The sequence below is a fragment of the Poecilia reticulata genome, chromosome 11 (assembly GCF_904066995.2).
Source record: "Poecilia reticulata chromosome 11, P_reticulata-male-v2, whole genome shotgun sequence".
Taxonomy (NCBI): domain Eukaryota; kingdom Metazoa; phylum Chordata; class Actinopteri; order Cyprinodontiformes; family Poeciliidae; genus Poecilia; species Poecilia reticulata.
In genome coordinates this window covers 29,819,159-29,843,841 of record NC_088840.1, presented here as the reverse complement: position 1 = coordinate 29,843,841, position 24,683 = coordinate 29,819,159, and the positions used below count along the sequence as shown (strand labels likewise).

Sequence of the window (24,683 nt, the reverse complement as noted above, 5' to 3'; positions counted from 1 at the left end):
GTCTGCCTGAGGAACGAGTTTCTGACAGAACCAGTCAGAACCTGGTGCTCCGTTCCGGTTCCGTCTTTATCCTGGTAAACTAACATTTGGAAAAGCTGCAGGAACCTTGACCCTGTTCTCTGAGGGGCTTTATGAAAACTGAACAGAAATAATCTGGATTATCAGCCTGTCGGAGAAAACGGCCTTAAATTCTTACCTAATATTTTCTGCTAGCCAATTAAATATTTAGCTACAAACTAAATAAAGAGTTTGAATCTTACTAATTAGCTTGATGGCTAAATATTTATCTTGCTAATTAAATATTTAGTTGAAACTTACAGATTTATAAATGAGAAACGGTGAAAATATTACTGAATAAATGATCCTCCATTTCCTGGATCTTTGCTCTGAGACCCCAGAGGCTCCTGAGAAACATCTGACCCAGGAGGCCCGGGTCAGAACTGGAACACAGGAAGTGATGCGGTAAACAAACTGCAGTCAGAAAGTTGCTCAGTGCCAATGATTCCCAGGAAGCAGCTTCAGTCTCACTGCAGCAGCAGAAGAAAATCATTCTGGACCAGCGGTTCTCAACGTGGGCGGTACCGCCCCCCAGGGGGCGTTCAGAGGACAGCAGGGGGCGCTGGCGGACATTTTTACAAAAGGGGGCGCTGGGATTCCTTTGGGGGGCGTTTGGTCGAAGGTAAACTTTACACCTTAAATGAACAACAATACCAGTTTAGACTTTGAGCAACTTGGTAAAACTGTATTGTGTAACATTAAAACATGCTTGGCTGCAACTGTATCGATGGCAGCTCTTCTTCTATTCAGTGTTTTTAGCTTCTATTAGCTTCTGTTAGCTTCTGTTAGCTTCTTGGCGCAGCTCCGTTCTCCTGCTACTGGTAGCTAAAATCACGACACCCTCACTTTGTGTCCCTCTGAAAAATGAACCTATTTAAATAAAGACATAAAGAAATCCCTCCATGGTGATACCACGATAGAGAGCGTTCATTTTATAGCGTTAACACGGAGCTGTAAGTTGTCCGGTATGAAACGGGTTTGATAGAACAACACAGCACTTTAACATTTCAATAATCAGGATGCAGAAATTGTTTCCGTTGTTTTAAAAGGTTTATGTCAGTCTGCCTTTTCCCCATCGATACGCTTCCCCACCGCCCTGCACCTTAGGGGTTAAAAACATGACGCTCACATTGCGCAAAACTCTGAAACAGGAGAAGCGGGACATAAAACGGAGCGACGAACTAGATGTGAATTATGGCATAAAAACAGAGAATCTGATGCTGAACAGTGAAAAATCAACACATGATGTGAAACATGACGATTAGGCGGCGCAGCAGGTGGTGAGTGAAGATTATTGATGGTCAATAAACGATAAAATAAATGTAGCAACAGGAAAGAAACTAAAGTGGACATAGCAATAAACCAAGAGAGGATAAAACTAATCAAATGAAACTAAATGGAAATGAATGAAGAACAAAATGCAAGAATAAACTAAGAAACTAAAGTAAATACAGAGGAATAAACTGGTATGGCAAGACCTTTAGAGCAATAATTAATACAGAGACTGTATGGCAAGAATAAACAGACACTATTTCAGATAAAAGGTAAAATAATATTGTTTTAGTGCCATGGGTTTGTTGAGACCACATCTAGTACTGAGAATAAATATATCTTACAGACATTAACAGTAAAGAACTGATCACTTATTTATGTTTTAATTAGATTTGATATATTTATTTCTTCAATATTATTGTTCATGTCAGTGTTAATGTCATGAGGCTGATGACTCCATGACACTTTGACTCATTAGGATTTGATTAAGAACCAGATTTGTTCTTTGTAATTTCTGCCCAGTAAAACTATTAATCTATAATCAATAGTCAGGTCAATATAAAGATATAATCCATGTTTCTGTCTCATATGGCATTAAAAGGAACTTTAGTTTTTCCACTGAAAGCTCTGGTTTGAACAATAAATGCCACATGAAGTTTTATGGATGATGCTCTGATGTCCCATTCTCCTGAAGGCAGCACAGAGCTGCACCACCAGAAACCCTGAAGAGAAGAAGAGCTTTGATTAATGTAGTTACAGTTCTATCCATGTTTTAATGCTGCAGCTCAGTCGGTTGCTAATAGATCAGAGTTTAAACTGGCATGTTGAACATCTTTAATCTGGTCATTTAGTGGAAGATTTAACACTAGAAAATGGAAAAGAATAAGAATATATTCTCCACTCTGATTGGCTGATAGGCCTACAGATTTTAACTTGAATGTTTATTACATTTTTCATAGACGCTGTGAAAATAATTTCTATTCTCATGACTTTTTGTTCTCTGGGAAATTATTTTTGATGATAAATACAGAAACAAGCATAAAAATCAAAACATCTACAATAGTGATAGTTAATATTAATGATAAAATAATAGTCAGTGTAAAGAAGCCTGCAGATTCTTTGGTGGGGGGGGTGGGGGGCTGGATAAAGGCTGGGGGGGCTGGATAAAGGCTGGGGGGGCTGGATAAAGGCTGGGGGGGCTGGATAGAGGCTGGGGGGGCTGGATAAAGGCTGGGGGGACGCTGGGCTGAAACAGGTTGAGAACCAGTGATCTAGACCCTGGAGGTTCTGGAGAACTTCATCTCCAGAACAGAACAGTGGTAATGGACCCGCCCAATCATTCTGGCTAGCGTTAGCGGTAAAGGACCCGTCCACTCGTTTTAGTCCCGGTTAGCGTTAGCGGTAATGGACCCGGCCGATGGTTCCTGTCCCGGTCACCATGACGTCCGGCTGTCCGTTCCTCCAGATCTCGCGGACGATCCGCTCCCGCTCCTCCAGGCGCCGGGCCTTCTCCAGCTCCTCTGCGGATGTGAAGACGTCGAGGCTCCTCAGGGTCCCGTTGGACTGGCTGCTGCGGTCCCTCCAGGGCCCCAGCGCCACCTTTTCGGACTCCGCCCCGTCTTCCTCAAACATGCTCTCTTCCTCGTCGCTGGACTCTTGGAGCTGCCGCCTGTCGGGGGACGGAGGAGGCCTGCGGCGGCGCCGGGTCCGGCAGGCGATGGCGGCCACCAGGAGGCAGAGCGCCATGAAGAGTCCGAACGAGACGCCCATCATGAAGTAAAGAGCAAAACTCTCTGGATTGGCTGAAACACAGGAAAAGATTCGGATCAGAACCATGTTCTGCTCTCAGATACCGTCCCTTTAAGAACTGCTCACTCTGCTCTGATTGGTCAGACATGCTGACGTCATAATTTCTGCTCCAGAGAAAACGATCCAATCTTTTCAGAACCTGCAAACGTTTCTAGACTGGAGATGTTTGACATCTAGAAGCTGAATAAAGTTAAAACTGTAAAAACTTTAAAGGTTCATTCAGAAACTTTAACTCCATTCTGGAGCAGAGAGGCTGCAAAGCTACAGCCAGAAACAGCCTGACTGACTGACTGACTGACTGACTGACTGACTGACTGACTGACTGACTGACTGACTGACTGACTGGCTGGCTGACTGACTGACTGGCTGACTGACTGACTGGCTGACTGACTGACTGACTGACTGACTGACTGACTGGCTGGCTGACTGACTGGCTGACTGACTGACTGGCTGACTGACTGACTGACTGACTGACTGACTGGCTGGCTGGCTGACTGACTGACTGACTGGCTGACTGACTGACTGGCTGGCTGACTGACTGGCTGGCTGGCTGGCTGACTGGCTGGCTGGCTGACTGACTGACTGGCTGGCTGGCTGGCTGGCTGACTGACTGGCTGGCTGGCTGACTGGCTGGCTGGCTGGCTGACTGACTGGCTGACTGACTGGCTGACTGACTGACTGGCTGGCTGGCTGACTGGCTGGCTGACTGACTGACTGGCTGGCTGACTGACTGGCTGGCTGGCTGGCTGGCTGGCTGGCTGGCTGACTGACTGGCTGACTGACTGACTGACTGGCTGGCTGGCTGGCTGGCTGACTGGCTGGCTGGCTGGCTGACTGGCTGACTGACTGGCTGGCTGGCTGGCTGGCTGACTGACTGACTGACTGACTGGCTGGCTGGCTGACTGGCTGGCTGGCTGGCTGGCTGACTGGCTGGCTGACTGGCTGGCTGACTGACTGACTGACTGGCTGACTGACTGACTGGCTGGCTGGCTGGCTGGCTGACTGACTGGCTGGCTGGCTGGCTGGCTGGCTGGCTGGCTGGCTGGCTGGCTGGCTGACTGACTGACTGGCTGGCTGGCTGACTGACTGACTGACTGACTGGCTGGGACATTTAGGAGGAAAATATGACATTTTCAAATCCATGTTTTTATGTTATCAATGTAATAATGTCACAGCTTCAAGATAATTATTTTAATAAGCTGAATATCTGGCCCCAAGTTAAATATTTATCTTACGTAGCATGCTAACTGACTGACTAAATAATTATGTTGCTAAATTAATATTTAGTTTAAATATTGAAACTAAATATTTATCTTACAAACTGTTGGAAATATCAGTTTAATGCTCGTTTTAATAGATGTTGGAATATCAGATGGATTCTGATTGTTTTGAGTCGGCATCAGTTCGATTTTCACTCATGATTTAATTAAAACGTAACTAAATCAGTAAAACATTTGATTAAAATGAGTCTAATCAGTAGTTTTTACAGTGGATCACATTCTTAAGAGTCTAAGTCATAAATTTATCTGAAAATGTTTCAGTTCATTAGAACTGATCAGAACTGATGTGTTGGTACAGAAACTGATCATGTCTGTTTTATCAGTTTGAAGATATTATATGAAACATACAAATTGTTATAATCAAATCTGCCGATTGATGCCCTGGGTCAGAGGTCAGAGGTCAGCAGAGCTCTGTGGGTTCAGGAACCAGTTTGAAATGAGAAACACGGACAGCTGATGAACTTTGGTTCAAATGTTTCCGTATGAAATTAACATTTATTGTTGTTTCTCTGGGAAAGGAAAATCAGACAGAGATGATCTGACCCTCGGCCTGCAGCATGTCTCTGGCTACAGACGGCAACGATGACCTGGTGCTGCCTGTCGGCAGGCAGAGACGCTCCAAACGTCTCCAAACGTCTCTAAATGCCTCTAAACGTCTCCAAACGTCTCCAAACGTCTCCAAACGTCTCTAAACGTCTCTAAACGTCTCCAAACGTCTCTAAACGTCTCCAAACGTCTCTAAACGTCTCTAAACGTCTCTAAATGCCTCTAAACGTCTCTAAACGTCTCTAAACGTCTCCAAACGTCTCTAAACGTCTCTAAACGTCTCTAAACGTCTCTAAACGCCTCTAAACGTCTCTAAATGCCTCTAAACGTCTCTAAACGTCTCCAAACGTCTCCAAACGTCTCTAAACGTCTCCAAACGTCTCTAAACGTCTCTAAACGTCTCTAAACGTCTCTAAACGTCTCTAAACGCCTCTAAACGTCTCTAAATGCCTCTAAACGTCTCTAAACGTCTCCAAACGTCTCCAAACGTCTCTAAACGTCTCCAAACGTCTCTAAACGTCTCCAAACGTCTCTAAACGTCTCTAAACGTCTCTAAACGTCTCTAAACGCCTCTAAACGTCTCTAAATGCCTCTAAACGTCTCTAAACGTCTCCAAACGTCTCCAAACGTCTCCAAACGTCTCTAAACGTCTCCAAACGTCTCTAAACGTCTCTAAACGTCTCTAAACGTCTCCAAACGTCTCTAAACGTCTCTAAATGCCTCTAAACGTCTCTAAACGTCTCTAAACGTCTCCAAACGTCTCTAAATGCCTCTAAACGTCTCCAAACGTCTCCAAACGTCTCTAAACGTCTCTAAATGCCTCTAAACGTCTCTAAACGTCTCCAAACGTCTCTAAACGTCTCTAAATGCCTCTAAACGTCTCTAAACGTCTCCAAACGTCTCCAAATGTCTCTAAACGTCTCTAAACGTCTCTAAACGTCTCTAAATGCCTCTAAACGTCTCTAAATGCCTCTAAACGTCTCCAAACGTCTCTAAACGTCTCTAAATGCCTCTAAACGTCTCTAAACGTCTCCAAACGTCTCTAAGTGCCTCTAAACATCTCCAAACGTCTCTAAATGCCTCTAAACGTCTCCAAACGTCTCTAAACGTCTCTAAATGCCTCTAAACGTCTCTAAACGTCTCCAAACGTCTCTAAATGCCTCTAAACGTCTCCAAACGTCTCCAAACGTCTCCAAACGTCTCTAAACGTCTCTAAATGCCTCTAAACGTCTCTAAACGTCTCCAAACGTCTCTAAATGCCTCTAAACGTCTCCAAACGTCTCCAAACGTCTCCAAACGTCTCTAAATGCCTCTAAACGTCTCCAAACGTCTCCAAACGTCTCTAAACGTCTCTAAACGTCTCTAAATGCCTCTAAATGCCTCTAAATTTAGAGGCATTTAGAGACGTTTGGAGACGTCTCTAAACGTCTCCAAACGTTTAGAGACGTTTGGAGACGTCTCTAAACGTCTCCAAACGTCTCTAAACGTCTCTAAATGCCTCTAAACGTCTCTAAACGTCTCCAAACGTCTCTAAACGTCTCTAAATGCCTCTAAACGTCTCTAAACGTCTCTAAATGCCTCTAAACGTCTCTAAAGGCCTCTAAACGTCTCCAAACGTCTCCAAACGTCTCTAAACGTCTCTAAACGCCTCTAAACGTCTCGAAACGTCTCCAAACGTCTCCAAACGTCTCCAAACGTCTCTAAATGCCTCTAAACGTCTCTAAACGTCTCTAAATGCCTCTAAACGTCTCTAAACGTCTCCAAACGTCTCTAAACGTCTCTAAACGTCTCTAAATGCCTCTAAACGTCTCCAAACGTCTCTAAACGTCTCTAAACGTCTCCAAACGTCTCTAAATGCCTCTAAACGTCTCCAAACGTCTCCAAACGTCTCCAAACGTCTCTAAACGTCTCTAAATGCCTCTAAACGTCTCTAAACGTCTCCAAACGTCTCCAAACGTCTCCAAACGTCTCTAAATGCCTCTAAACGTCTCTAAACGTCTCCAAACGTCTCTAAACGTCTCTAAATGCCTCTAAACGTCTCCAAACGTCTCTAAATGCCTCTAAACGTCTCTAAACGTCTCTAAATGCCTCTAAACGTCTCTAAAGGCCTCTAAACGTCTCCAAACGTCTCCAAACGTCTCTAAACGTCTCTAAACGCCTCTAAACGTCTCGAAACGTCTCCAAACGTCTCTAAATGCCTCTAAACGTCTCTAAACGTCTCTAAATGCCTCTAAACGTCTCTAAACGTCTCCAAACGTCTCTAAACGTCTCTAAACGTCTCTAAATGCCTCTAAACGTCTCTAAACGTCTCCAAACGTCTCCAAACGTCTCTAAACGTCTCTAAATGCCTCTAAACGTCTCTAAACGTCTCCAAACGTCTCTAAATGCCTCTAAACGTCTCCAAACGTCTCCAAACGTCTCTAAACGTCTCCAAATGCCTCTAAACGTCTCGAAACGTCTCCAAACGTCTCTAAACATCTCTAAATGCCTCTAAATGCCTCTAAACGTCTCCAAACGTCTCCGAACGTCTCCAAACGTCTCCAAACGTCTCTAAATGCCTCTAAACGTCTCTAAACGTCTCCAAACGTCTCTAAACGTCTCCAAACGTCTCCAAACGTCTCTAAACGTCTCTAAACGTCTCCAAACGTCTCCAAACGTCTCTAAACGCCTCTAAACGTCTCTAAACGTCTCTAAACGCCTCTAAACGTCTCCAAACGTCTCCAAAACGTCTCTAAACGTCTCCAAACGTCTCCAAACGTCTCTAAACGTCTCTAAATGCCTCTAAACGTCTCTAAACGTCTCTAAATGCCTCTAAACGTCTCTAAACGTCTCTAAACATCTCTAAATGCCTCTAAACGTCTCTAAACGTCTCCAAACGTCTCCAAACGTCTCTAAACGTCTCCAAACGTCTCCAAACGTCTCTAAACGTCTCTAAATGCCTCTAAACGTCTCTAAACGTCTCCAAACGTCTCCAAACGTCTCTAAATGCCTCTAAACGTCTCTAAACGTCTCTAAACGTCTCTAAATGCCTCTAAACGTCTCTAAACGTCTCCAAACGTCTCTAAACGTCTCTAAATGCCTCTAAACGTCTCTAAACGTCTCCAAACGTCTCCACGTCTCTAAACGTCTCCAAACGTCTCTAAACGTCTCTAAATGCCTCTAAACGTCTCTAAACGTCTCTAAACGTCTCTAAACGTCTCTAAACGTCTCCAAACGTCTCCAAACGTCTCTAAACGTCTCTAAACGCCTCTAAACGTCTCTAAACGTCTCCAAACGTCTCCAAACGTCTCTAAATGTCTCCAAACGTCTCCAAACGCCTCTAAATGTCTCCAAACGTCTCCAAACGTCTCTAAACGTCTCTAAACGCCTCTAAACGTCTCTAAACGTCTCCAAACGTCTCCAAACGTCTCTAAACGTCTCCAAACGTCTCCAAACGTCTCTAAACGTCTCCAAACGTCTCCAAACGTCTCCAAACGTCTCTAAACGTCTCCAAACGCCTCCAAACGTCTCTAAACGTCTCCAAACGCCTCTAAACGTCTCTAAACGTCTCCAAACGTCTCTAAACGTCTCTAAACGTCTCCAAACGCCTCCAAACGTCTCTAAACGTCTCCAAACGTCTCTAAACGCCTCCAAACGTCTCCAAACGTCTATAAACGTCTCCAAACGTCTCCAAACGTCCCACCAGACAGTAGAAACACGGCTGCGTATAGAAGCAATGGAGCTAAAACAGCCAATCAGATCGCAGGGTGGAGGAGCCATCTTAACTCGGTGCTCTCTGAAGGCGCGTCTTCGTATATTTGTATATTTCTCAGGTAATTAATGTTTCCTTCTTGGAATCTGACGACCACGTTTAGCTGTCGGTGTGACTTTATGCATTTGACTGTGAATAAATTCTGGTTGGTTGTGAAGTTGAACAGAGACTTTTGTCTTTTGGTTCCACTTTTACTTCTGGCTTTAACGAACCTGGAGAGACGAGAGAGCAACGAGCAGCAAACAGAAAATGTCCCGTTTCTCAACAAAACCTAAACCTGTTAGCATGCTAAATGGAGCTAAACTAAATGCTAAATGGAGCTAAGCTAAATGCTAAATGGAGCTAAACTAAATGTTAAATGGAGCTAAACTAAATGCTAAATGAAGCTAAACTAAATGCTAAATGGAGCTAAACTAAATGCTAAATGGAGCTAAATGGAGCTAAACTAAATGCTAACTGGAGCTAAGCTAAATGCTAAATGGAGCTAAACTAAATGCTAAATGGAGCTAAACTAAATGCTAAATGAAGCTAAACTAAATGCTAAATGGAGCTAAACTAAATGCTAAATGGAGCTAAACTAAATGCTAAATGGAGCTAAACTAAATGCTAAATGGAGCTAAACTAAATGCTAACTGAAGCTAAGCTAAATGCTAAATGGAGCTAAACTAAATGCTAAATGGAGCTAAACTAAATGCTAAATGGAGCTAAACTAAATGCTAAATGGAGCTAAGCTAAATGCTAAATGGAGCTAAACTAAATGCTAAATGGAGCTAAACTAAATGCTAACAGTAAAGTCAGACTAAACGTTGTGTAAACGTTTAGCTTTTAGCGCATGCTAACTGAATATTGGGTTCCTGTCTGACCTTTGATGTGAGCGAAGGCGGCCATGCTGTGGCTCAGCAGCTCCATGTCCGCCTTCACCGGATCCATCCGGGTTCCCAGCCGGTCCAGAACCAGAACCTGGAGGAGTGCAGAGAGCAGTGCTTGTAGGTCCAGAACCTGCTGCTGGTTCTGATAGAACCTGCTGCTGGTTCTGATGGGTACCATGCAGACCCAGCCCCGTTTGGACCTCCAAACCTTCCAGAACCTAGTCCAACCGGGTTACAGGAAGCTGGACCCGACCTGGTCATTATTCTGACCAATGAGAGTAGAGCTCATCTCACCTCTGATTGGTTCTGGAGAAACTGGACCTGAAGATCCACTGAGATGGTTCTGATATCAGGAACATGTTCACACTGAAACTGAAGTTCTGGATCAGAACCGGATCGAAGCTGAGCTCTTTGTCGGGATGTTTGGGCCAACCGGGCCTTCAGGTTCTGACGGTCCCTGGAAACATGATGACGTTGTTTCTCACGTTGGTTCTGTTTGGGTTCTGGTCCCAGCAGTGGGGAGCGTGGGAACTGAATGTTTTCTTTTCTGCTGCCGTCTCCATGGAGACGACCCGCGACCCCCACTGCCCCTCCCACCCTGATCCTTATCGCCCTCAGACCCTCTGCGCTTTAAAACTTTGGTTTGTTTGTTTTTGACGATAAGGCTGTGGGAGCCGCCATGATGGGAACCAGTCCGCCCGGCGGAACCAGTAAGCCCAGCGGAACCAGTCCGCCCAGCGGAACCAGTAAGCCCAGCGGAACCAGTAAGCCCAGCGGAACCAGTAAGCCCAGCGGAACCAGTAAGCCCAGCGGAACCAGTAAGCCCAGCGGAACCAGTAAGCCCAGTGGAACCAGTAAGCCCAGTGGAACCAGTAAGCCCAGCGGAACCAGCCCGCTCAGTGGAACCAGTCCGCCCAGCGGAACCAGTAAGCCCAGCGGAACCAGTAAGCCCAGCGGAACCAGCCCGCTCAGCGGAACCAGTAAACCCAGCGGAACCAGTAAGCCCAGTGGAACCAGTAAGCCCAGCGGAACCAGCCCGCTCAGCGGAACCAGTAAACCCAGCGGAACCAGTAAGCCCAGCGGAACCAGTAAGCCCAGCGGAACCAGCCCGCCCAGCGGAACCAGCCTGACCAGCGGAACCAGCCCGCCCAGCGGAACCAGTAAGCCCAGCGGAACCAGTCCGCTCAGTGGAACCAGCCCGCCCAGCGGAACCAGTAAGCCCAGCGGAACCAGCCCGCCCAGCGGAACCAGTAAGCCCAGCGGAACCAGCCCGCCCAGCGGAACCAGTAAGCCCAGCGGAACCAGTAAGCCCAGCGGAACCAGTAAGCCCAGCGGAACCAGTAAGCCCAGCGGAACCAGTCCGCTCAGTGGAACCAGCCTGACCAGCGGAACCAGCCCGCCCAGCGGAACCAGTAAGCCCAGCGGAACCAGTCCGCTCAGTGGAACCAGCCCGCCCAGCGGAACCAGTAAGCCCAGCGGAACCAGCCCGCCCAGCGGAACCAGTAAGCCCAGCGGAACCAGTAAGCCCAGCGGAACCAGTAAGCCCAGCGGAACCAGTAAGCCCAGCGGAACCAGTCCGCTCAGTGGAACCAGCCCGCCCAGCGGAACCAGTCCACTCAGTGGAACCAGCCTGACCAGCGGAACCAGCCCGCCCAGCGGAACCAGTAAGCCCAGCGGAACCAGCCCGCCCAGCGGAACCAGTAAGCCCAGCGGAACCAGTAAGCCCAGCGGAACCAGTAAGCCCAGCGGAACCAGTCCGCTCAGTGGAACCAGCCCGCCCAGCGGAACCAGTCTGCATGGCAGAACCAGCCCTCCCAACGGAACCAGCCCGCCCGGCGGAACCAGCCCGCCCAGCGGAACCAGTCCGCCCGGTGGAACCAGTCCGCACGGCCCAGACCCAACATCCTCACTGAGTTGAGCCTCAGACGGCTGCTTCAATCCATTAGCGGCTGAAAGCTTCAAGCAAGTTCTGCTGGGAACCAAAACCATCAGAACCAGGTTCTGGACCAGATAAACTTCTGGATCAGTGACATCACCCGGAGTCTGGATGTTCTGGGCGGATTCACCTGATACCATCTGGAGACCCGGCTAAAACGATCTGAGGGGGTTAAAACGGCTAACATGCTAATAACTTAGCGCTTCAGTGCTTTTGCTAACTTTTAAAACGTTTAGCGCACTTAGCTTCCCCTAAATAAAATGTTCTGGATAAACCCTGAAGCTCTAATTTACTTGGCGCTTTTGTAAACTTTCAGTTGAATAAAGTTAAACTTCTGCGTTGAAGTTTTGGTCAAGAATCCTTAAAGCTGATTCATGCTTTTATTTTGAAGTGTTTGTTACTGCAGCAGTTATACTTTTCTTCTCTTTTTTCTCCAAAAACATTTCAAACCCAAAACATGCAGGAACAAAAAAAGACGGACATTAGAGAACAAAACATTATTGAACAAATTATATTTAGACTGAAGTTTTAGCGTTTTAGCTAGCTGAGCTACTGTTCATAATTAGCGTGTATAGTTAGCGGTTTGAACCAGCGCTATTCAACCAAATGTAAGAAAATGAAATGTTCTTCTAATGATGAATTTAAATAATCCTAGTTAAAGTAAACCTGGCCCAGTCCAGCAGTGAACCAGCTTATCAAACTGACCCGATTCAAGCAGAACAGCAGAAATTAGACTTTAAATTACCACAAGACCAGGTTCTGTCACCGGACCGGACCGACCGGACCGGACCGGACAGCAGTCAGACGGCCGGATGGAAAACTTTTCTGCTGATATCTGGGAAGATGTTTAAAGTGTCCAGAGGTTAGATGCCGGGTCAGACGGAACCGGGTCAGACGGAACCGGGCCAGTTAGAATCCAGTTTTAGAACAAATTATAGAGTAGAAGTAGACAGAACCAGAACCCGAACCCGGTCAGTTAAAGCTGCAACACATCGCCTCATCTGAACTCTCCACAGGTTCGGTTCCTTTTTATCATCCGATCCGGTTCTGGTCCAGTCAGGTTCTGTTTAAATCAGCTGGTTCCTTTGGGTACTTCTAAAGTACCGGGAGGTCCAGTTGTGTTCTGGGTGACTGAGCCGGTTCCTCTAAGGTTCTGGACCGATCTGAAGTTCTTCAGGTTCGGATTAAAGCTCAGGATGTTTCCAGAACCACATGAGCCCAGTCAGGGTGGAACCAACCCGGATCGCCTGGTTCTGGGACTGACCCGGTTCTCCTTCTGACTCACCTGGTTCTGGTGGCGGTCCAGTCCGGTTCTGACCCGTCCGCTTAGAGAGGAGAACCGGGTCCAGCGATGCAGAGAAAAGTTTCTCCTGGTTGTCAAACTGGGCAGACCCTTCAAAATAAAAGCTTTAAACTGTAGGCTGAAGAGAGAGAGAGGCGACCCAGACCAGTCTGATCCCAGTCTGTTCCCAAACTGTTCCCAAACTGTTCCCAGTCTGTTCCCAGTCTGATCCCAGTCTGTTCCCAGTCTGATCCCAGTCTGATCCCAGTCTGTTCCCAGTCTGATCCCAGTCTGATCCCAGTCTGTTCCCAGTCTGATCCCAGTCTGATCCCAGTCTGTTCCCAGTCTGTTCCCAGTCTGATCCCAGTCTGTTCCCAGTCTGATCCCAGTCTGATCCCAGTCTGTTCCCACTCTGATCCCAGTCTGATCCCAGTCTGTTCCCAGTCTGTTCCCAGTCTGATCCCAGTCTGTTCCCAGTCTGTTCCCAGTCTGTTCCCAGTCTGTTCCCACTCTGATCCCAGTCTGATCCCAGTCTGTTCCCAGTCTGTTCCCAGTCTGATCCCAGTGTGCTCCCAGTCTGCTCCCAGTCTGATCCCACTCTGATCCCAGTCTGATCCCAGTCTGTTCCCAGTCTGATCCCAGTCTGTTCCCAGTCTGTTCCCAGTCTGATCCCAGTCTGATCCCAGTCTGTTCCCAGTCTGATCCCAGTGCCTCTGCTCTCGAGTCGATGGGTGGGACAGGAAATAACTGGGCGGCTGCTGGATTTTTTGTCCTGTTTTATTTAGACAGACATGAATGTTCAGCACAGTGGCGTCTGCCAGGGGGGGCAGCGGGGGCCACGGCCCCACTGGAACATACTGGTTCCGCCCTGAGAACCACAAATCATAAATGTAACACAGAGTAAATACATTTTAATTACCATATGCACACACACATATTAATTTATCAGATTTTTTGGGACCACCACAGGCTGTGGATGGGAATTAATTTACAAAACTAAAAAATGCTTTGACAGTAACTGATTATTCCTAAATGTTGGTAAAATAAAGTTTATGATTTTTTGTAAAAAAGATAAGAAAAATAAATTTTTGGGAGTTCTCATTAGTTACATATAGAAGAGATGAAACATTCTGTGTAGAAAGTCCTGCATGTTCTATTTAAATGTTTTTAAACATTTCAGTTGTTGCCGATCACACAAATATGAAACTGTTTGCTATAAAACGTACAAACAGATTCATAAGACAAGAAAAATTAGAGATCAGATAAAAGTTTATTCATGTAATTATTCATATAAAACCTGATATTTTGTGTTGTGGTTCTGCAGAACTTCGGCCCGTTTTCATGCTCAGGAACCATCTGCTGATGCTGCAGCGCTGCGGAGCGGAGCGGCGTTCCGGCCGGATTCCTCACATTCCCAGCTGCGTCCGGACCAAACGGCCTCCTCCTGCAGCCTGGCGTGTTTTCCTGACTCATTACTCAACAGCAGTCAGAACCGAACCCAAACGGGTCAGAATCATCCAAATGGAAAAATCACTAATGGTTTCACATTTAAAGGGCCAGTATCGTTTTAACAACATAATTTTAATAGAATAATCCAGTAACTATGTTGCATTCAGCTCTCATAAAAATGCTGCACATATGAAATGTGACTGAAGAGATGTGTCTTTGTAATTCAACTCCTTGAAATTGGGTCTCTGTCTCTTTAAAAGCTTCTGCTCTGTCTGAAGCTCCGCCTCCAGGAAGTCGTCCCAACATGGCTCCTCTCTTAACCCTTTAACATTTTTACGAGTGTCGCTCTGAGCAGCAGCTCTTACAATGAGCTCAGCAGCTGATGCTAATTGCTGCTGGCTAGTCTGAAGGAGCTGAGGGGGGAGGAGCTGCACCTCGAAGGCGGGGCTAGGTCCACCCAGGTGTTTATCAGCCGAATGGTTGTCATGGAGACTGAAGGATTTCTCAAACATTACAGAATCAAACCAATATGCCATGGAAAAACGTGAAAACATGATGGAAAGATAAAAATGGTTGATTTTACACGATACCGGCCCTTTAAAAGACGGAGAAACTGGAGTTAAACCTTCTGCATCAAACAGTGTGACTGTTTTCCTCCTTCAGTCCGGTCGACCCGGTTCTTCTGGACCCAGAACATCTGCTCCACCTCCAGCTGCTCTGAGTCAAACCAGCCTGTTCCCCTCCTGGCCTGTGGGGGCGCTGCACCAAGAACCACTGAAGGAAACGACACAAGAACCTCTGAAGACACTGAGAGCAACTTCCTTCTTCACCAGATGGAAACAAGATGGAGGATTTTAGCGGTTGGAGGATTTCTCTTTAGGCTAAAGACCAGGAGCCATTTCTGCTGCTAGCGCTAGGCTAGCATGTTAGCTTTGGTTGTATTTACCCAGAATGCCCTGCGCTGTAGTCCACTTCCTGCTTTTGGAGCGATCTCCGGTCCGCTTGGCGTTCAACCAAACCCAGACCGAGGTTTGGAGGACCAGAGGTCAGAGGTCGATTAGCGTTCACACCTCACCAACTAAACCGGACTTTGACTAGACTAACGGACTGGAGTTGGATTGATGAAAATCTGGATTTTTTGGACACTTTTATTATCAATAACAGTAAAAACCAGTCAGTTTTTAATCAGAACCCGGTTCTGAATCCTTCCAGAAGTTCTGGTTTCCGTCCAATGAGAACCAGGGATCTCCACGTCCAAACTGGATCACCTGGCAGAACCAGGTCCATAGTGGAACCGAGTCACTTGGCGTTCTTGCAGAACTCTCTCCTCCCGCCGCCGTGGCTGGCGAAGTTCCGGACCCTGTGGATCCGGGCCAGCTGGTTCTGGACGGTCTGCAGGATGTCCACGCGGTCGGGTACGTGCACATAGCGTACGTTGCGCCCGGTGACAAAGAGCTGCTGCAGGCGCACGGCGCGGCCCCGCCGGTCCCGGAAGACGACGTCCTCCAGCCGGATGTTCATGAAGGCGTCCACGCTCAGGACGCGTCCGCGCGCCGTCGACTCGTCCCGCAGCTCCACCGTGGTCACATGACCCTGCAGGCCCTGCAGCAGAACCACCAGGCTGTTCTCCGCGATGGTCTGCTCCCGGATGGAGCCCGCTGCATCGCCACATGGGCCGGGGTCACCGGGGTCCATGGAGGGACACAGAGGTCAGAGGTCAGGAGAATGACCCGGGTCTGGATGGAAATCTTCCGACCTTTCAGGATGAAAACCAGAAAGATCTGAACAGATAAGGTGAAGATTTTACTTTGACATTACAGCTGCAGTGTTTAACTTTAATAAAATGTTTTTACATGTTAATTAAATCTGTCATTATGTTCACAGTTTATGATACAGATCATCTGAACCTGTTGCTGTCTGAAGAAATGCACCAAAACAACCAATCAGAGCCAGGAGGCGGGGCATAGCGCTGTCAATAAGCCTCCTGTAACCTGCTAAATGTGCTAACTGCGGAGATACGGCTAACAGGAAAACTGTTTCTCCACTGCAACCAATGGCAATGCTAACTAGCTTTAACAGCAGGCTGTGCTAGCTGCAGACACAGAGTGATTAGCAGCACTAAGCCCCGCTTAAATACATACATACATATATATATATATGTGTGTGTGTGTGTGTGTGTGTGTGTGTGTGTGTGTGTGTGTGTGTGTGTGTGTGTGCGTGTCAGAGAGAGAGAGACGTGTTTCGTCGAAGTTGTCACTTTCACGTTGCAAAAACGTGAAAAAGTGACAACTTAGCCGAAACACGTTGTTTGAGCCTTCACGGTGTCCGTAGTTCTCTGGATAAGCGATGAAAACGCGCGTGCTTGTTGCGCGTTCATAACGCAGGGGAACCATATCTGAAGGGGAAACGGGGACCGACGTAACACCGGAACCTGCCGGGAGCGGAGAGGCTGGTTCTGACCAGCAGCTCTGGGCTCCTCCTCAGAACCCAGAACCGGATCGCTGAAGGTTCTAGTTCTTCTGGACCTTATTCAGAAAGTGATTCCTGGTTCAGAACCAGGACCTCAGCGGTTCCGACAGGATTCAGTTCTGACTGCAGTTTTTACATCTGGATCAGAACCAAGCAGAAATTTTAGTGATCCTGGTTTTCCGCCTGTATCGGTTCCGATCCAGAACAGAGCTGAAACCAGTTCGAACTCCTACCTGAACTGGTGGTTCTTGTTCTGGTTCTACTGGACCTTCTTCTCTTCAGTCAGGTTTAAATCCTCTCATCGGTCCTCTGCCGCCGCAAACAAACGACGCACAGCGTGATGACGTAAGATCCTGTGAGGTGCACCACCGCCACCCCGTGGTGGAACGGCAAACCGCAGTCTCTTGATTTTAGTTTAACCCTTTCATGCATAAATTATGATCCTTCAGGTGATCAGTTGTAATTTTCTCCAAATACAAAGTTGTTATTTGAAAAATACATGAGTAGTATTGTTCTTTAGGGGTTATTTATAACATTTATAACATAAAAATCCACAAAAAGCACAAGAAAATGGCTTTTAGACAGCTGTCCACTGTAGTGACCACCACTATGCATGAAGGGGTTAAAAGGCTGCTGTATCGAACACCTCCAGGAATAATCTCCAGCTGTCCCCATGTCTTCTACATCCCATAATAACCATTATAATCCTCCTGTCTGATTCCAGGATGATTACAGATTATTAAACTCTGGCGGTTTTTTAATCCCATTTCCAGATTAACTGCTACCTGATCACGTGATCAACTGGATTCCACTGCATGACTAGAATTAGATATAAATCTGTAATTCATTGGATTGGATGTTTCTGACTCTGGTGGAGGCGGATGCTGTTTCTCCCTTCCTTCCCATCTTCGCCCTGCTTGCTCTGCTCTGCCTTGTTTTTGTGCTGCTGGTTTGGAGGATCTGGTTAACTGGTCCCTAAGTAATTAATCACATTTTCCCAACAAGAAGACTGGGCAACATCAGGGTTACGTCCTGGATTTATTTGGATTCATGACAACAGGATTTTTGTGTTTGGAGCCTGCAGATCCCTGCATATCGACCATCAGCACCTCTGATTTCCTGGAGTTTAGGTCAACAGTCCGTGGTGCCACAAGGCTGAACGCCAAGGACTCTTAGATAATATCAGACCAAACACCTGATCTCAGCGCCTTCACTGCCTCACGTCTTTGTAATGTCTGGAATTTGCTACATCTGCATATTTTATCATGTCATTTCTGCCGTTTGTCTCTCTAGCCTTGTTTTATTTTATTACTTTCAGAAATTGTGGCGAACTCTCTCTTTGACCAATATTATACTTTTTATATTATTATGCAGAGAAACTCCTATTAGTTTTTCCAGCTTCTAGCTTATAAATGTAAAATTATGGAGAACTTATAATTATCTTGAATCCAGCGGAGCTGCAGCGGCTCATCAGGAATCCACAGAAACAATAAATCACACATTACTTATTCTTAAACTAATATTTTAGACTTTTTCTTCTTTTGCTCTTTCCTTTGGTTTGTTATTTTATTTCCTTCTAATTCATGTAAAGCACCTTGAATTGCCTTGTTGCTGAAAATGTGCTTTATAAATAAAATGAGCTCAACTGGACCTGGATGGTTCTGTTTGCTAGTTACCATCTGTATTCATATTCCATTTATTCTCACTTATTTTAGACTGGTTCTAGTTTAACTTGCATTTTAAAGCAACAAAAACACATTAAAGAAATAAATTCTCCAAATAATATAAATAAATAGAAATAATAATAGAAATCACTAATAAGTTCAGATTTTATTGGAAACATCCAGTTGAAGTTAAAGTAATAAAAATGTTTCTGATTCACTCAAACTTACATTTTCACCTCATATTTTATTGGTTTTCCGGGTTTTAAAGGAGATAACGTGTCCAGAGGTCAGAGGTCATCCATCATGGCCAGCAGGTCGTCTCCTTTACTGCCGCTGGGATTCTCCAGCTCCGCCTCCTCATCAGTAAACTGTCCGGCGATCCGGGCCAGCGCCGACGCCGCCTCTTCATCCTGGATCAAACAGAACCCGGGCCGGTCGGATCAGAACACCAGGACTTCTGACCCGGTCCGGATTCATCCCAGAACTCAGACAGAGTTAGTTTCTATTTGAGTAAATGGATCCACAGATTTCAGGTTTGATGAAGCTAAACGTCCCTCAGGCTCCGTTTTATACAGAAACATTAAAAATACTTTAGATCTGTTGTGGTTCTGGTTCTGGTTCTGGTTCAGCCCACTCAACATTTTTAAATGCTGCAATGGATTAAAATGATATTTAAAGGAAAAGTCCAACAAGCTGAGCGCAGAGCAGCCAGCAGAGGGCGATAAATCCAATCAGAACCAGTAAATGTTCTGGTCCAAATGGGCCTGGTGGAGCAGAACCAGCCAATCAGAGCTCAGCCATGTTGACCCACCTGCACAGCCTGGATGTTGATCACCTGGAAGATGGCCGCCTGCTCTGCTGGAGCGCCGCTGGGCAACAGACACAACGCCAGTCAGCGGGAACGACTCCGGATTTACCGGGAACTGAAGAGGAAGAACTCACCCCTCCTCTTCCTCCTCCGGGTCCGAGGGGAACAGGCTGATCCGGAACCGCGGCGCCGCGGCGGGAACCGACCCGGCCTTCATGCAGCCCATGAGCCGGGCCAGCAGGTTCAGCTCCTCCTTGGCCAGAGGGTTGGTTCTGTCCAGCTGCAGGGCGAAGAACGGACCACAGGGTTCAACCAGAACCAGAACCGCCTGGTCTGGACCAGCTCAGACCTGTTACCTGGGCTCCAGGTGTTCTGGACGTCTGGGTCTCCTCCGGACGCTCGGCCTGGTACCTGGAACAGGAAGCGGGGTCAGGCGGAGCGGCGTGCGGCCGCAGTATGTTACCGGCTCAGGGTTCTTACAGGTTCTGGCCCAGCCTGAGGACTCTGTCTCCGCTCAGCTCAAACGACCCTTCACCAACAGAACCGCTGTAAGTTCCTCCAGGCGGGAACTCACTCCGACCCACTTCCCTCCCTCTGGGGTCAAAGGTCCTGGAACGACGGCAGCTCATCAGATGGATCATGTTTTACTCAGGCATTCAAATGTCACAGTTTCAAACTTAATATTTCATTTCCAACCAAAAATATTTACCTTGAATTTCATTTTTATTGAACAAACTCATTTAGATCCAATTTAGCTCTGAGCTAGCTAAATATTTAGCTCACAAACTGCATAATTAGCTAGCTCAAAGCTAAATGGTTAGCTGATGTACAAATCCACTTACCAATAAGTGAAAGTGTACTATCAAAATAAAAGCTGGTAAACTGTAGATTTGTTGGTAAACATCCGTTTAGCCGTTAAAAGTTAATCGTTTGTTTTAAGCTGAAATGTTCAAGAAAAAAACAGAGATGAGATGAAACGGAATACCCAGCTTTTATTTTGATAGTACACTTCAAAATAAAAGCTAATGACTTTTCTTCAAACTAATATTTTGCTTATTAACTAAATATTTAACTTTCTAGGTTTTTTATTAGCCATGTAATTAATATTTAGTTAAAATGTGTCATTAGTTAATATTTAATAAGTTTTAGTTTCTCTTAGACTAAATAACTCAGATTATTATTATTATTATTCTGGCGGGTCAAACAGAACCTGCAGGTCCAGTTTCTCCTGAACCAATCAGAGGAGAGCTCTACTGGGAGAGAGTGGGCGTGTCTCTCTGCTCTCTGATTGGACAGAAAACAGGAAGTCCTGCAGCAGTGGGAGTCAGAGACAGTCAGAACGTTCTGGGTTCTAACCGGTCCTGCTGCAGAACCAAACAGAACCAGTTCAAAAACTGAAAAGCATAAAGATCCTGTTTGAGTCGGGTAAAACCCAACAAGCTTTAAATGATGGATCTGATGGACCGGATCAGACGTGGGGGTCCAGACAGAACCGGGTTCAGGTTGTTTTCATTTTAAAAGTCCCAGCAGACCTTCAGAACCGAGCCGTGTCGACCCAAACGGTTCTGAAAGGCCGTTGGATAAAACAGACGTTTTCAGATATTCATTTGATTCGTTAAGAAATGGAAAAGAAAAACCTGAAGAAATAATAATAATCATAACTTATGGAGACAGAACCGGCACCGGCCTCACCGGATCAGACCCGGTACATCGACTCCGGCCGGAACCGGACCGGACGTCATCAGGACAAACCGGCCGCTGGGGTTCTGGATCTGGTTCTTCAGGAAAACAGAAACCTGAAAACAGACGTTGGTCAGGAGCCGGGTGGTTCTGACCCGGTACTGACCCGGGTGGTTCTGACCCGGTACTGACCCGGGTGTGGACGTCCTGCAGGAACGTGAGCAGCGTCTGTCTGAGCAGCTGGAAATCTCCGTCTGATAATCTGGAGTAAACCTGCAGGAGGAGACAGCAGGAGTCACTCAGGGTTCACCGGGCCGGACAGAACCAGAACCAGAACCAGAACCAGCTGCGCACCTCGATGATTTTCCTGTGTGTCTCGTCCACCTGGTTGAGGACGGCCGGCGTGTCTCTGACGAAGGCCCTGGCGGCGTCCAGGTGGTTGTAGGAGACGAGCAGCAGGTCTCTGGGCCGCGGGCTGAGCAGAACCTGGTACTTGAAGGCCATGATCATCAGCTCATACAGCTGCAGGCCAGCAGGAAAAACAGATTCTGGGTCAGAACCACGGACCCGGCGGCTCAGAGAAACCTGCAGACTTCATTAAAAATAGAGCTGATAACAGATATGATCGGATAACCAGAATATGAAACCAGACCAGGAAATAAACAAACTTCTCCTCACTTCACTTCGTCTGGTAGAAGCTGTGCTGCCCCCTGGTGGCCAGGTAGGGGACATTTTTTAAACATCTGGCTGGACTGGACTCGCTCCTTAAACATTAAAGAGCTTTACCAAGATGGCCTTCAGCATAAGCTAAATGCTAAATGCTGTAGCAACATGGCGCTTAGCAGAAGGTAATGCTAATGAGCCATGTTGACACCCGCCAGGTGTCAAGGTGAGGCTCTCAGAACATTTCAGGTAAGTGGATTTTTTTAATGTGTTTGTTTAGTTAACACTCCCGGTTGTTTATTAATGTTTTCTTACAGTCATATTAATACTAACTGCCGTTTTCTCAAAGTTTCTTGAAGTAAAAAAAAGGAGAATGTGAGGAGAGGAATCATACTTCAAAATAAGAGCATGAATATAACAATTAACTATTTGAATAACTCTTAACGGTTAATAACCAAAACTTCAACACTGACGTCAAACTTTATTCAACTGAAAGTTTTAAAAACAGCCGATTAAATTGGCTCTTTAGAATTTATCCAGAATAATTCATTTAGCTAAACGATTTGAAAGTTAAAGAAATTAGCTCAACTGTTAGCGCATCAGCTGGAGTGTGATGAACTGTGACAGCTGCTGTTTGTGTCCCACCCTGTCCATGCTGGCCGGGTTCAGCCTCATGATGGAGGAGTGGGCCAGCCGGGTCAGAACCGTCTTCATGGTCCGGTGGGAATACAGCTGCTGAGGCTTCAGGAGTTCATCCATGAAGGATTTACCGAACATGGTGCCGACCACGTCGTTCAGAACTGAGCCACACGGAAACACAGGAAGTCCAGCAGCAACATTACAGGAGCGAAACAGGAAGTTCTGTTCTAGCCTCAACAGCTGACTTCCTCTAGGAGGCGGGACCTAAACAGGAAGTTCTGTTCTAGCCTCAACAGCCGACTTCCTCTAGGAGGCGGGACCTAAACAGGAAGTTCTGTTCTAGCCTCAACAGCCGACTTCCTCTAGGAGGCGGGACCTAAACAGGAAGTTCTGTTCTAGCCTGAACAGCCGACTTCCTCTAGGAGGCGGGACCTAAACAGGAAGTTCTGTTCTAGCCTCAACAGCTGACTTCCTCTAGGAGGCGGGAACTAAACAGGAAGTTCTGTTCTAGCCTGAACTGCCGACTTCCTCTAGGAGGCGGGACCTAAACAGGAAGTTCTGTTCTAGCCTCAACAGCTGACTTCCTCTAGGAGGCGGGAACTAAACAGGAAGTTCTGTTCTAGCCTCAACAGCTGACTTCCTCTAGGAGGCGGGAACTAAACAGGAAGTTCTGTTCTAGCCTGAACAGCCGACTTCCTCTAGGAGGCGGGAACTAAACAGGAAGTTCTGTTCTAGCCTGAACTGCCGACTTCCTCTAGGAGGCGGGAACTAAACAGGAAGTTCTGTTCTAGCCTGAACTGCCGACTTCCTCTAGGAGGCGGGAACTAAACAGGAAGTTCTGTTCTAGCCTGAACTGCCGACTTCCTCTAGGAGGCGGGAACTAAACAGGAAGTTCTGGTACCTCGTTTCCTGTCTCGTTCCGACCAAACTCCTGCGGAGCGCCAACAGTTCCGATGAAACAGAGGAAGACAGAGCAGTTACTGAAGAGGCTGTGGCCCCGCCCACCTCACCTGCCAGGTACGCCCACCTGTCTCTGATTGGTCCTCAGACGTGTTGAGCGCTCGCAGGCGCTGGTCCAGGATGTAGAGCATTTCTCCTCCCAGGTTAATGAAGACCAGCGGCAGCGTCCTCACCGACATCCTGCTGGTCCCGACCCACTTCCCAGAGCGGAGGTCAGAGGTCAGAGGTCAGAGCCAGCGGGGAGCTGCTGGCTGTTCCTGCTGGGAGTCGCCGCCATGTCTGCGTCTGAACTGATCCCGATCCTGCAGCTTCCCTCTAAGAGGCGACAGCTGGTGAGCAAGAGGATCAGAGGAGCAGCTCAAGCCGATTGGACGGGATAAAGACGCCAGAGTGACGCAGCAGGCAGAGCAGGGAGCTGGAACCAAACTGGGGCCAAACTGGAGCCAAACTGGGGCCAAACTGGAGCCAAACTGGAGCCAAACTGGAGCCAAACTGGGGCCGAACTGGAGCCAAACTGGAGCCAAACTGGAGCCAAACTGGAGCCAAACTGGAGCCAAACTGGGGCCAAACTGGAGCCAAACTGGAGCCAAACTGGGGCCAAACTGGAGCCAAACTGGAACCAAACTGGAACCAAACTGGGGCCAAACTGGGGCCAAACTGGAGCCAAACTGGGGCCAAACTGGAGCCAAACTGGGGCCAAACTGGGGCCAAACTGGAACCAAACTGGAACCAAACTGGGGCCAAACTGGGGCCAAACTGGGGCCAAACTGGAGCCAAACTGGAACCAAACTGGAACCAAACTGGGGCCAAACTGGGGCCAAACCGGAGCCGAACCGGGGCCAAACTGGGGCCAAACTGGGGCCAAACTGGAACCAAACTGGAACCAAACTGGAGCCAAACTGGGGCCAAACTGGAGCCAAACTGGGGCCAAACTGGGGCCAAACTGGGGCCAAACTGGAGCCAAACTGGAGCCAAACTGGGGCCAAACTGGAGCCAAACTGGGCCAAACTGGGGCCAAACTGGAGCCAAACTGGGGCCAAACTGGAGCCAAACTGGGGCCAAACTGGAGCCAAACTGGAGCCAAACTGGAGCCAAACTGGGGCCAAACTGGAGCCAAACTGGGGCCAAACTGGGGCCAAACTGGGGCCAAACTGGAGCCAAACTGGGGCCAAACTGGAGCCAAACTGGGGCCAAACTGGGGCCAAACTGGAGCCAAACTGGAGCCAAACTGGGCCAAACTGGGGCCAAACTGGAGCCAAACTGGGGCCAAACTGGAGCCAAACTGGGGCCAAACTGGAGCCAAACTGGAGCCAAACTGGAGCCAAACTGGGGCCAAACTGGAGCCAAACTGGAGCCAAACTGGAGCCAAACTGGGGCCAAACTGGAGCCAAACTGGGGCCAAACTGGGGCCAAACTGGGGCCAAACTGGGGCCAAACTGGGGCCAAACTGGGGCAAACTGGAGCCAAACTGGAGCCAAACTGGGGCCAAACTGGAACCAAACTGGGGCCAAACTGGAGCCAAACTGGGGCCAAACTGGGGCCAAACTGG

General features: G+C 47.4%; 4 protein-coding genes across 5 annotated transcripts; 1 reads left to right on the top strand and 3 right to left on the bottom strand.

The window, feature by feature from the left end:
• Nucleotides 1–1,099: 1,099 nt before the first annotated feature.
• On the bottom strand, nt 1,100–13,525 carry eva1bb (eva-1 homolog Bb (C. elegans)). The gene is made up of 3 exons (XM_081612302.1): nt 12,806–13,525; nt 9,579–9,675; nt 1,100–3,131 (listed from the first exon to the last, which is right to left on the bottom strand). Exons 2-3 carry the CDS (start codon nt 9,643–9,645, stop codon nt 2,725–2,727), a joined length of 474 nt encoding a protein of 157 aa, XP_081468428.1. The 5' UTR covers nt 9,646–9,675; nt 12,806–13,525; the 3' UTR covers nt 1,100–2,724.
• LOC145553594 (uncharacterized) lies at nt 10,264–11,886 on the top strand. The gene has a single exon (XM_081612245.1). The coding sequence runs from the start codon at nt 10,264–10,266 to the stop codon at nt 11,500–11,502; it is 1,239 nt and encodes a 412-aa protein (XP_081468371.1). The 3' UTR covers nt 11,503–11,886.
• Nucleotides 13,526–13,561: 36 nt separating the features above from the next.
• lsm10 (LSM10, U7 small nuclear RNA associated) lies at nt 13,562–17,091 on the bottom strand. Of its 2 annotated transcripts, none has more exons than XM_008423009.3 (2): nt 16,954–17,091; nt 13,562–16,032 (listed from the first exon to the last, which is right to left on the bottom strand). In XM_008423009.3, exon 2 carries the CDS (start codon nt 15,944–15,946, stop codon nt 15,551–15,553), a length of 396 nt encoding a protein of 131 aa, XP_008421231.1. In that variant the 5' UTR covers nt 15,947–16,032; nt 16,954–17,091; the 3' UTR covers nt 13,562–15,550. The 2 variants fall into 2 exon arrangements, with proteins under 2 accessions (XP_008421231.1, XP_008421232.1); XM_008423010.3 differs by having other exon boundaries at nt 13,562–16,007; nt 16,954–17,078.
• A 1,440-nt stretch (nt 17,092–18,531) lies between these two features.
• Nucleotides 18,532–23,541, bottom strand: oscp1a (organic solute carrier partner 1a). Its single transcript, XM_008423004.2, has 11 exons — nt 23,202–23,541; nt 23,076–23,105; nt 22,181–22,335; nt 21,227–21,394; nt 21,065–21,145; nt 20,885–20,988; nt 19,673–19,801; nt 19,549–19,603; nt 19,327–19,472; nt 19,196–19,253; nt 18,532–18,794 (listed from the first exon to the last, which is right to left on the bottom strand). The coding sequence occupies exons 1-11, from the start codon at nt 23,311–23,313 to the stop codon at nt 18,672–18,674; spliced, it is 1,161 nt and encodes a 386-aa protein (XP_008421226.2). The 5' UTR covers nt 23,314–23,541; the 3' UTR covers nt 18,532–18,671.
• Nucleotides 23,542–24,683: the final 1,142 nt, after the last annotated feature.

Bases quoted from the DNA above. Each gene is read 5' to 3' on its own strand.
- eva1bb (XM_081612302.1), bottom strand. From the start codon at position 9,645: ATGGATCCGGTGAAGGCGGACATGGAGCTGCTGAGCCACAGCATGGCC. The intron at 3,132-9,578 runs GTCAGACAGGAA...CCTGTGTTTCAG, and splicing joins CGCCTTCGCTCACATCAAAG to CCAATCCAGAGAGTTTTGCT.
- LOC145553594 (XM_081612245.1), top strand. From the start codon at position 10,264: ATGATGGGAACCAGTCCGCCCGGCGGAACCAGTAAGCCCAGCGGAACC.
- lsm10 (XM_008423009.3), bottom strand. From the start codon at position 15,946: ATGGACCCCGGTGACCCCGGCCCATGTGGCGATGCAGCGGGCTCCATC.
- oscp1a (XM_008423004.2), bottom strand. From the start codon at position 23,313: ATGTCGGTGAGGACGCTGCCGCTGGTCTTCATTAACCTGGGAGGAGAA. The intron at 21,146-21,226 runs GTGCGCAGCTGG...CTCCTCCTGCAG, and splicing joins CACACAGGAAAATCATCGAG to GTTTACTCCAGATTATCAGA. The intron at 19,473-19,548 runs GTAACAGGTCTG...TTCGCCCTGCAG, and splicing joins CCAGAACACCTGGAGCCCAG to CTGGACAGAACCAACCCTCT.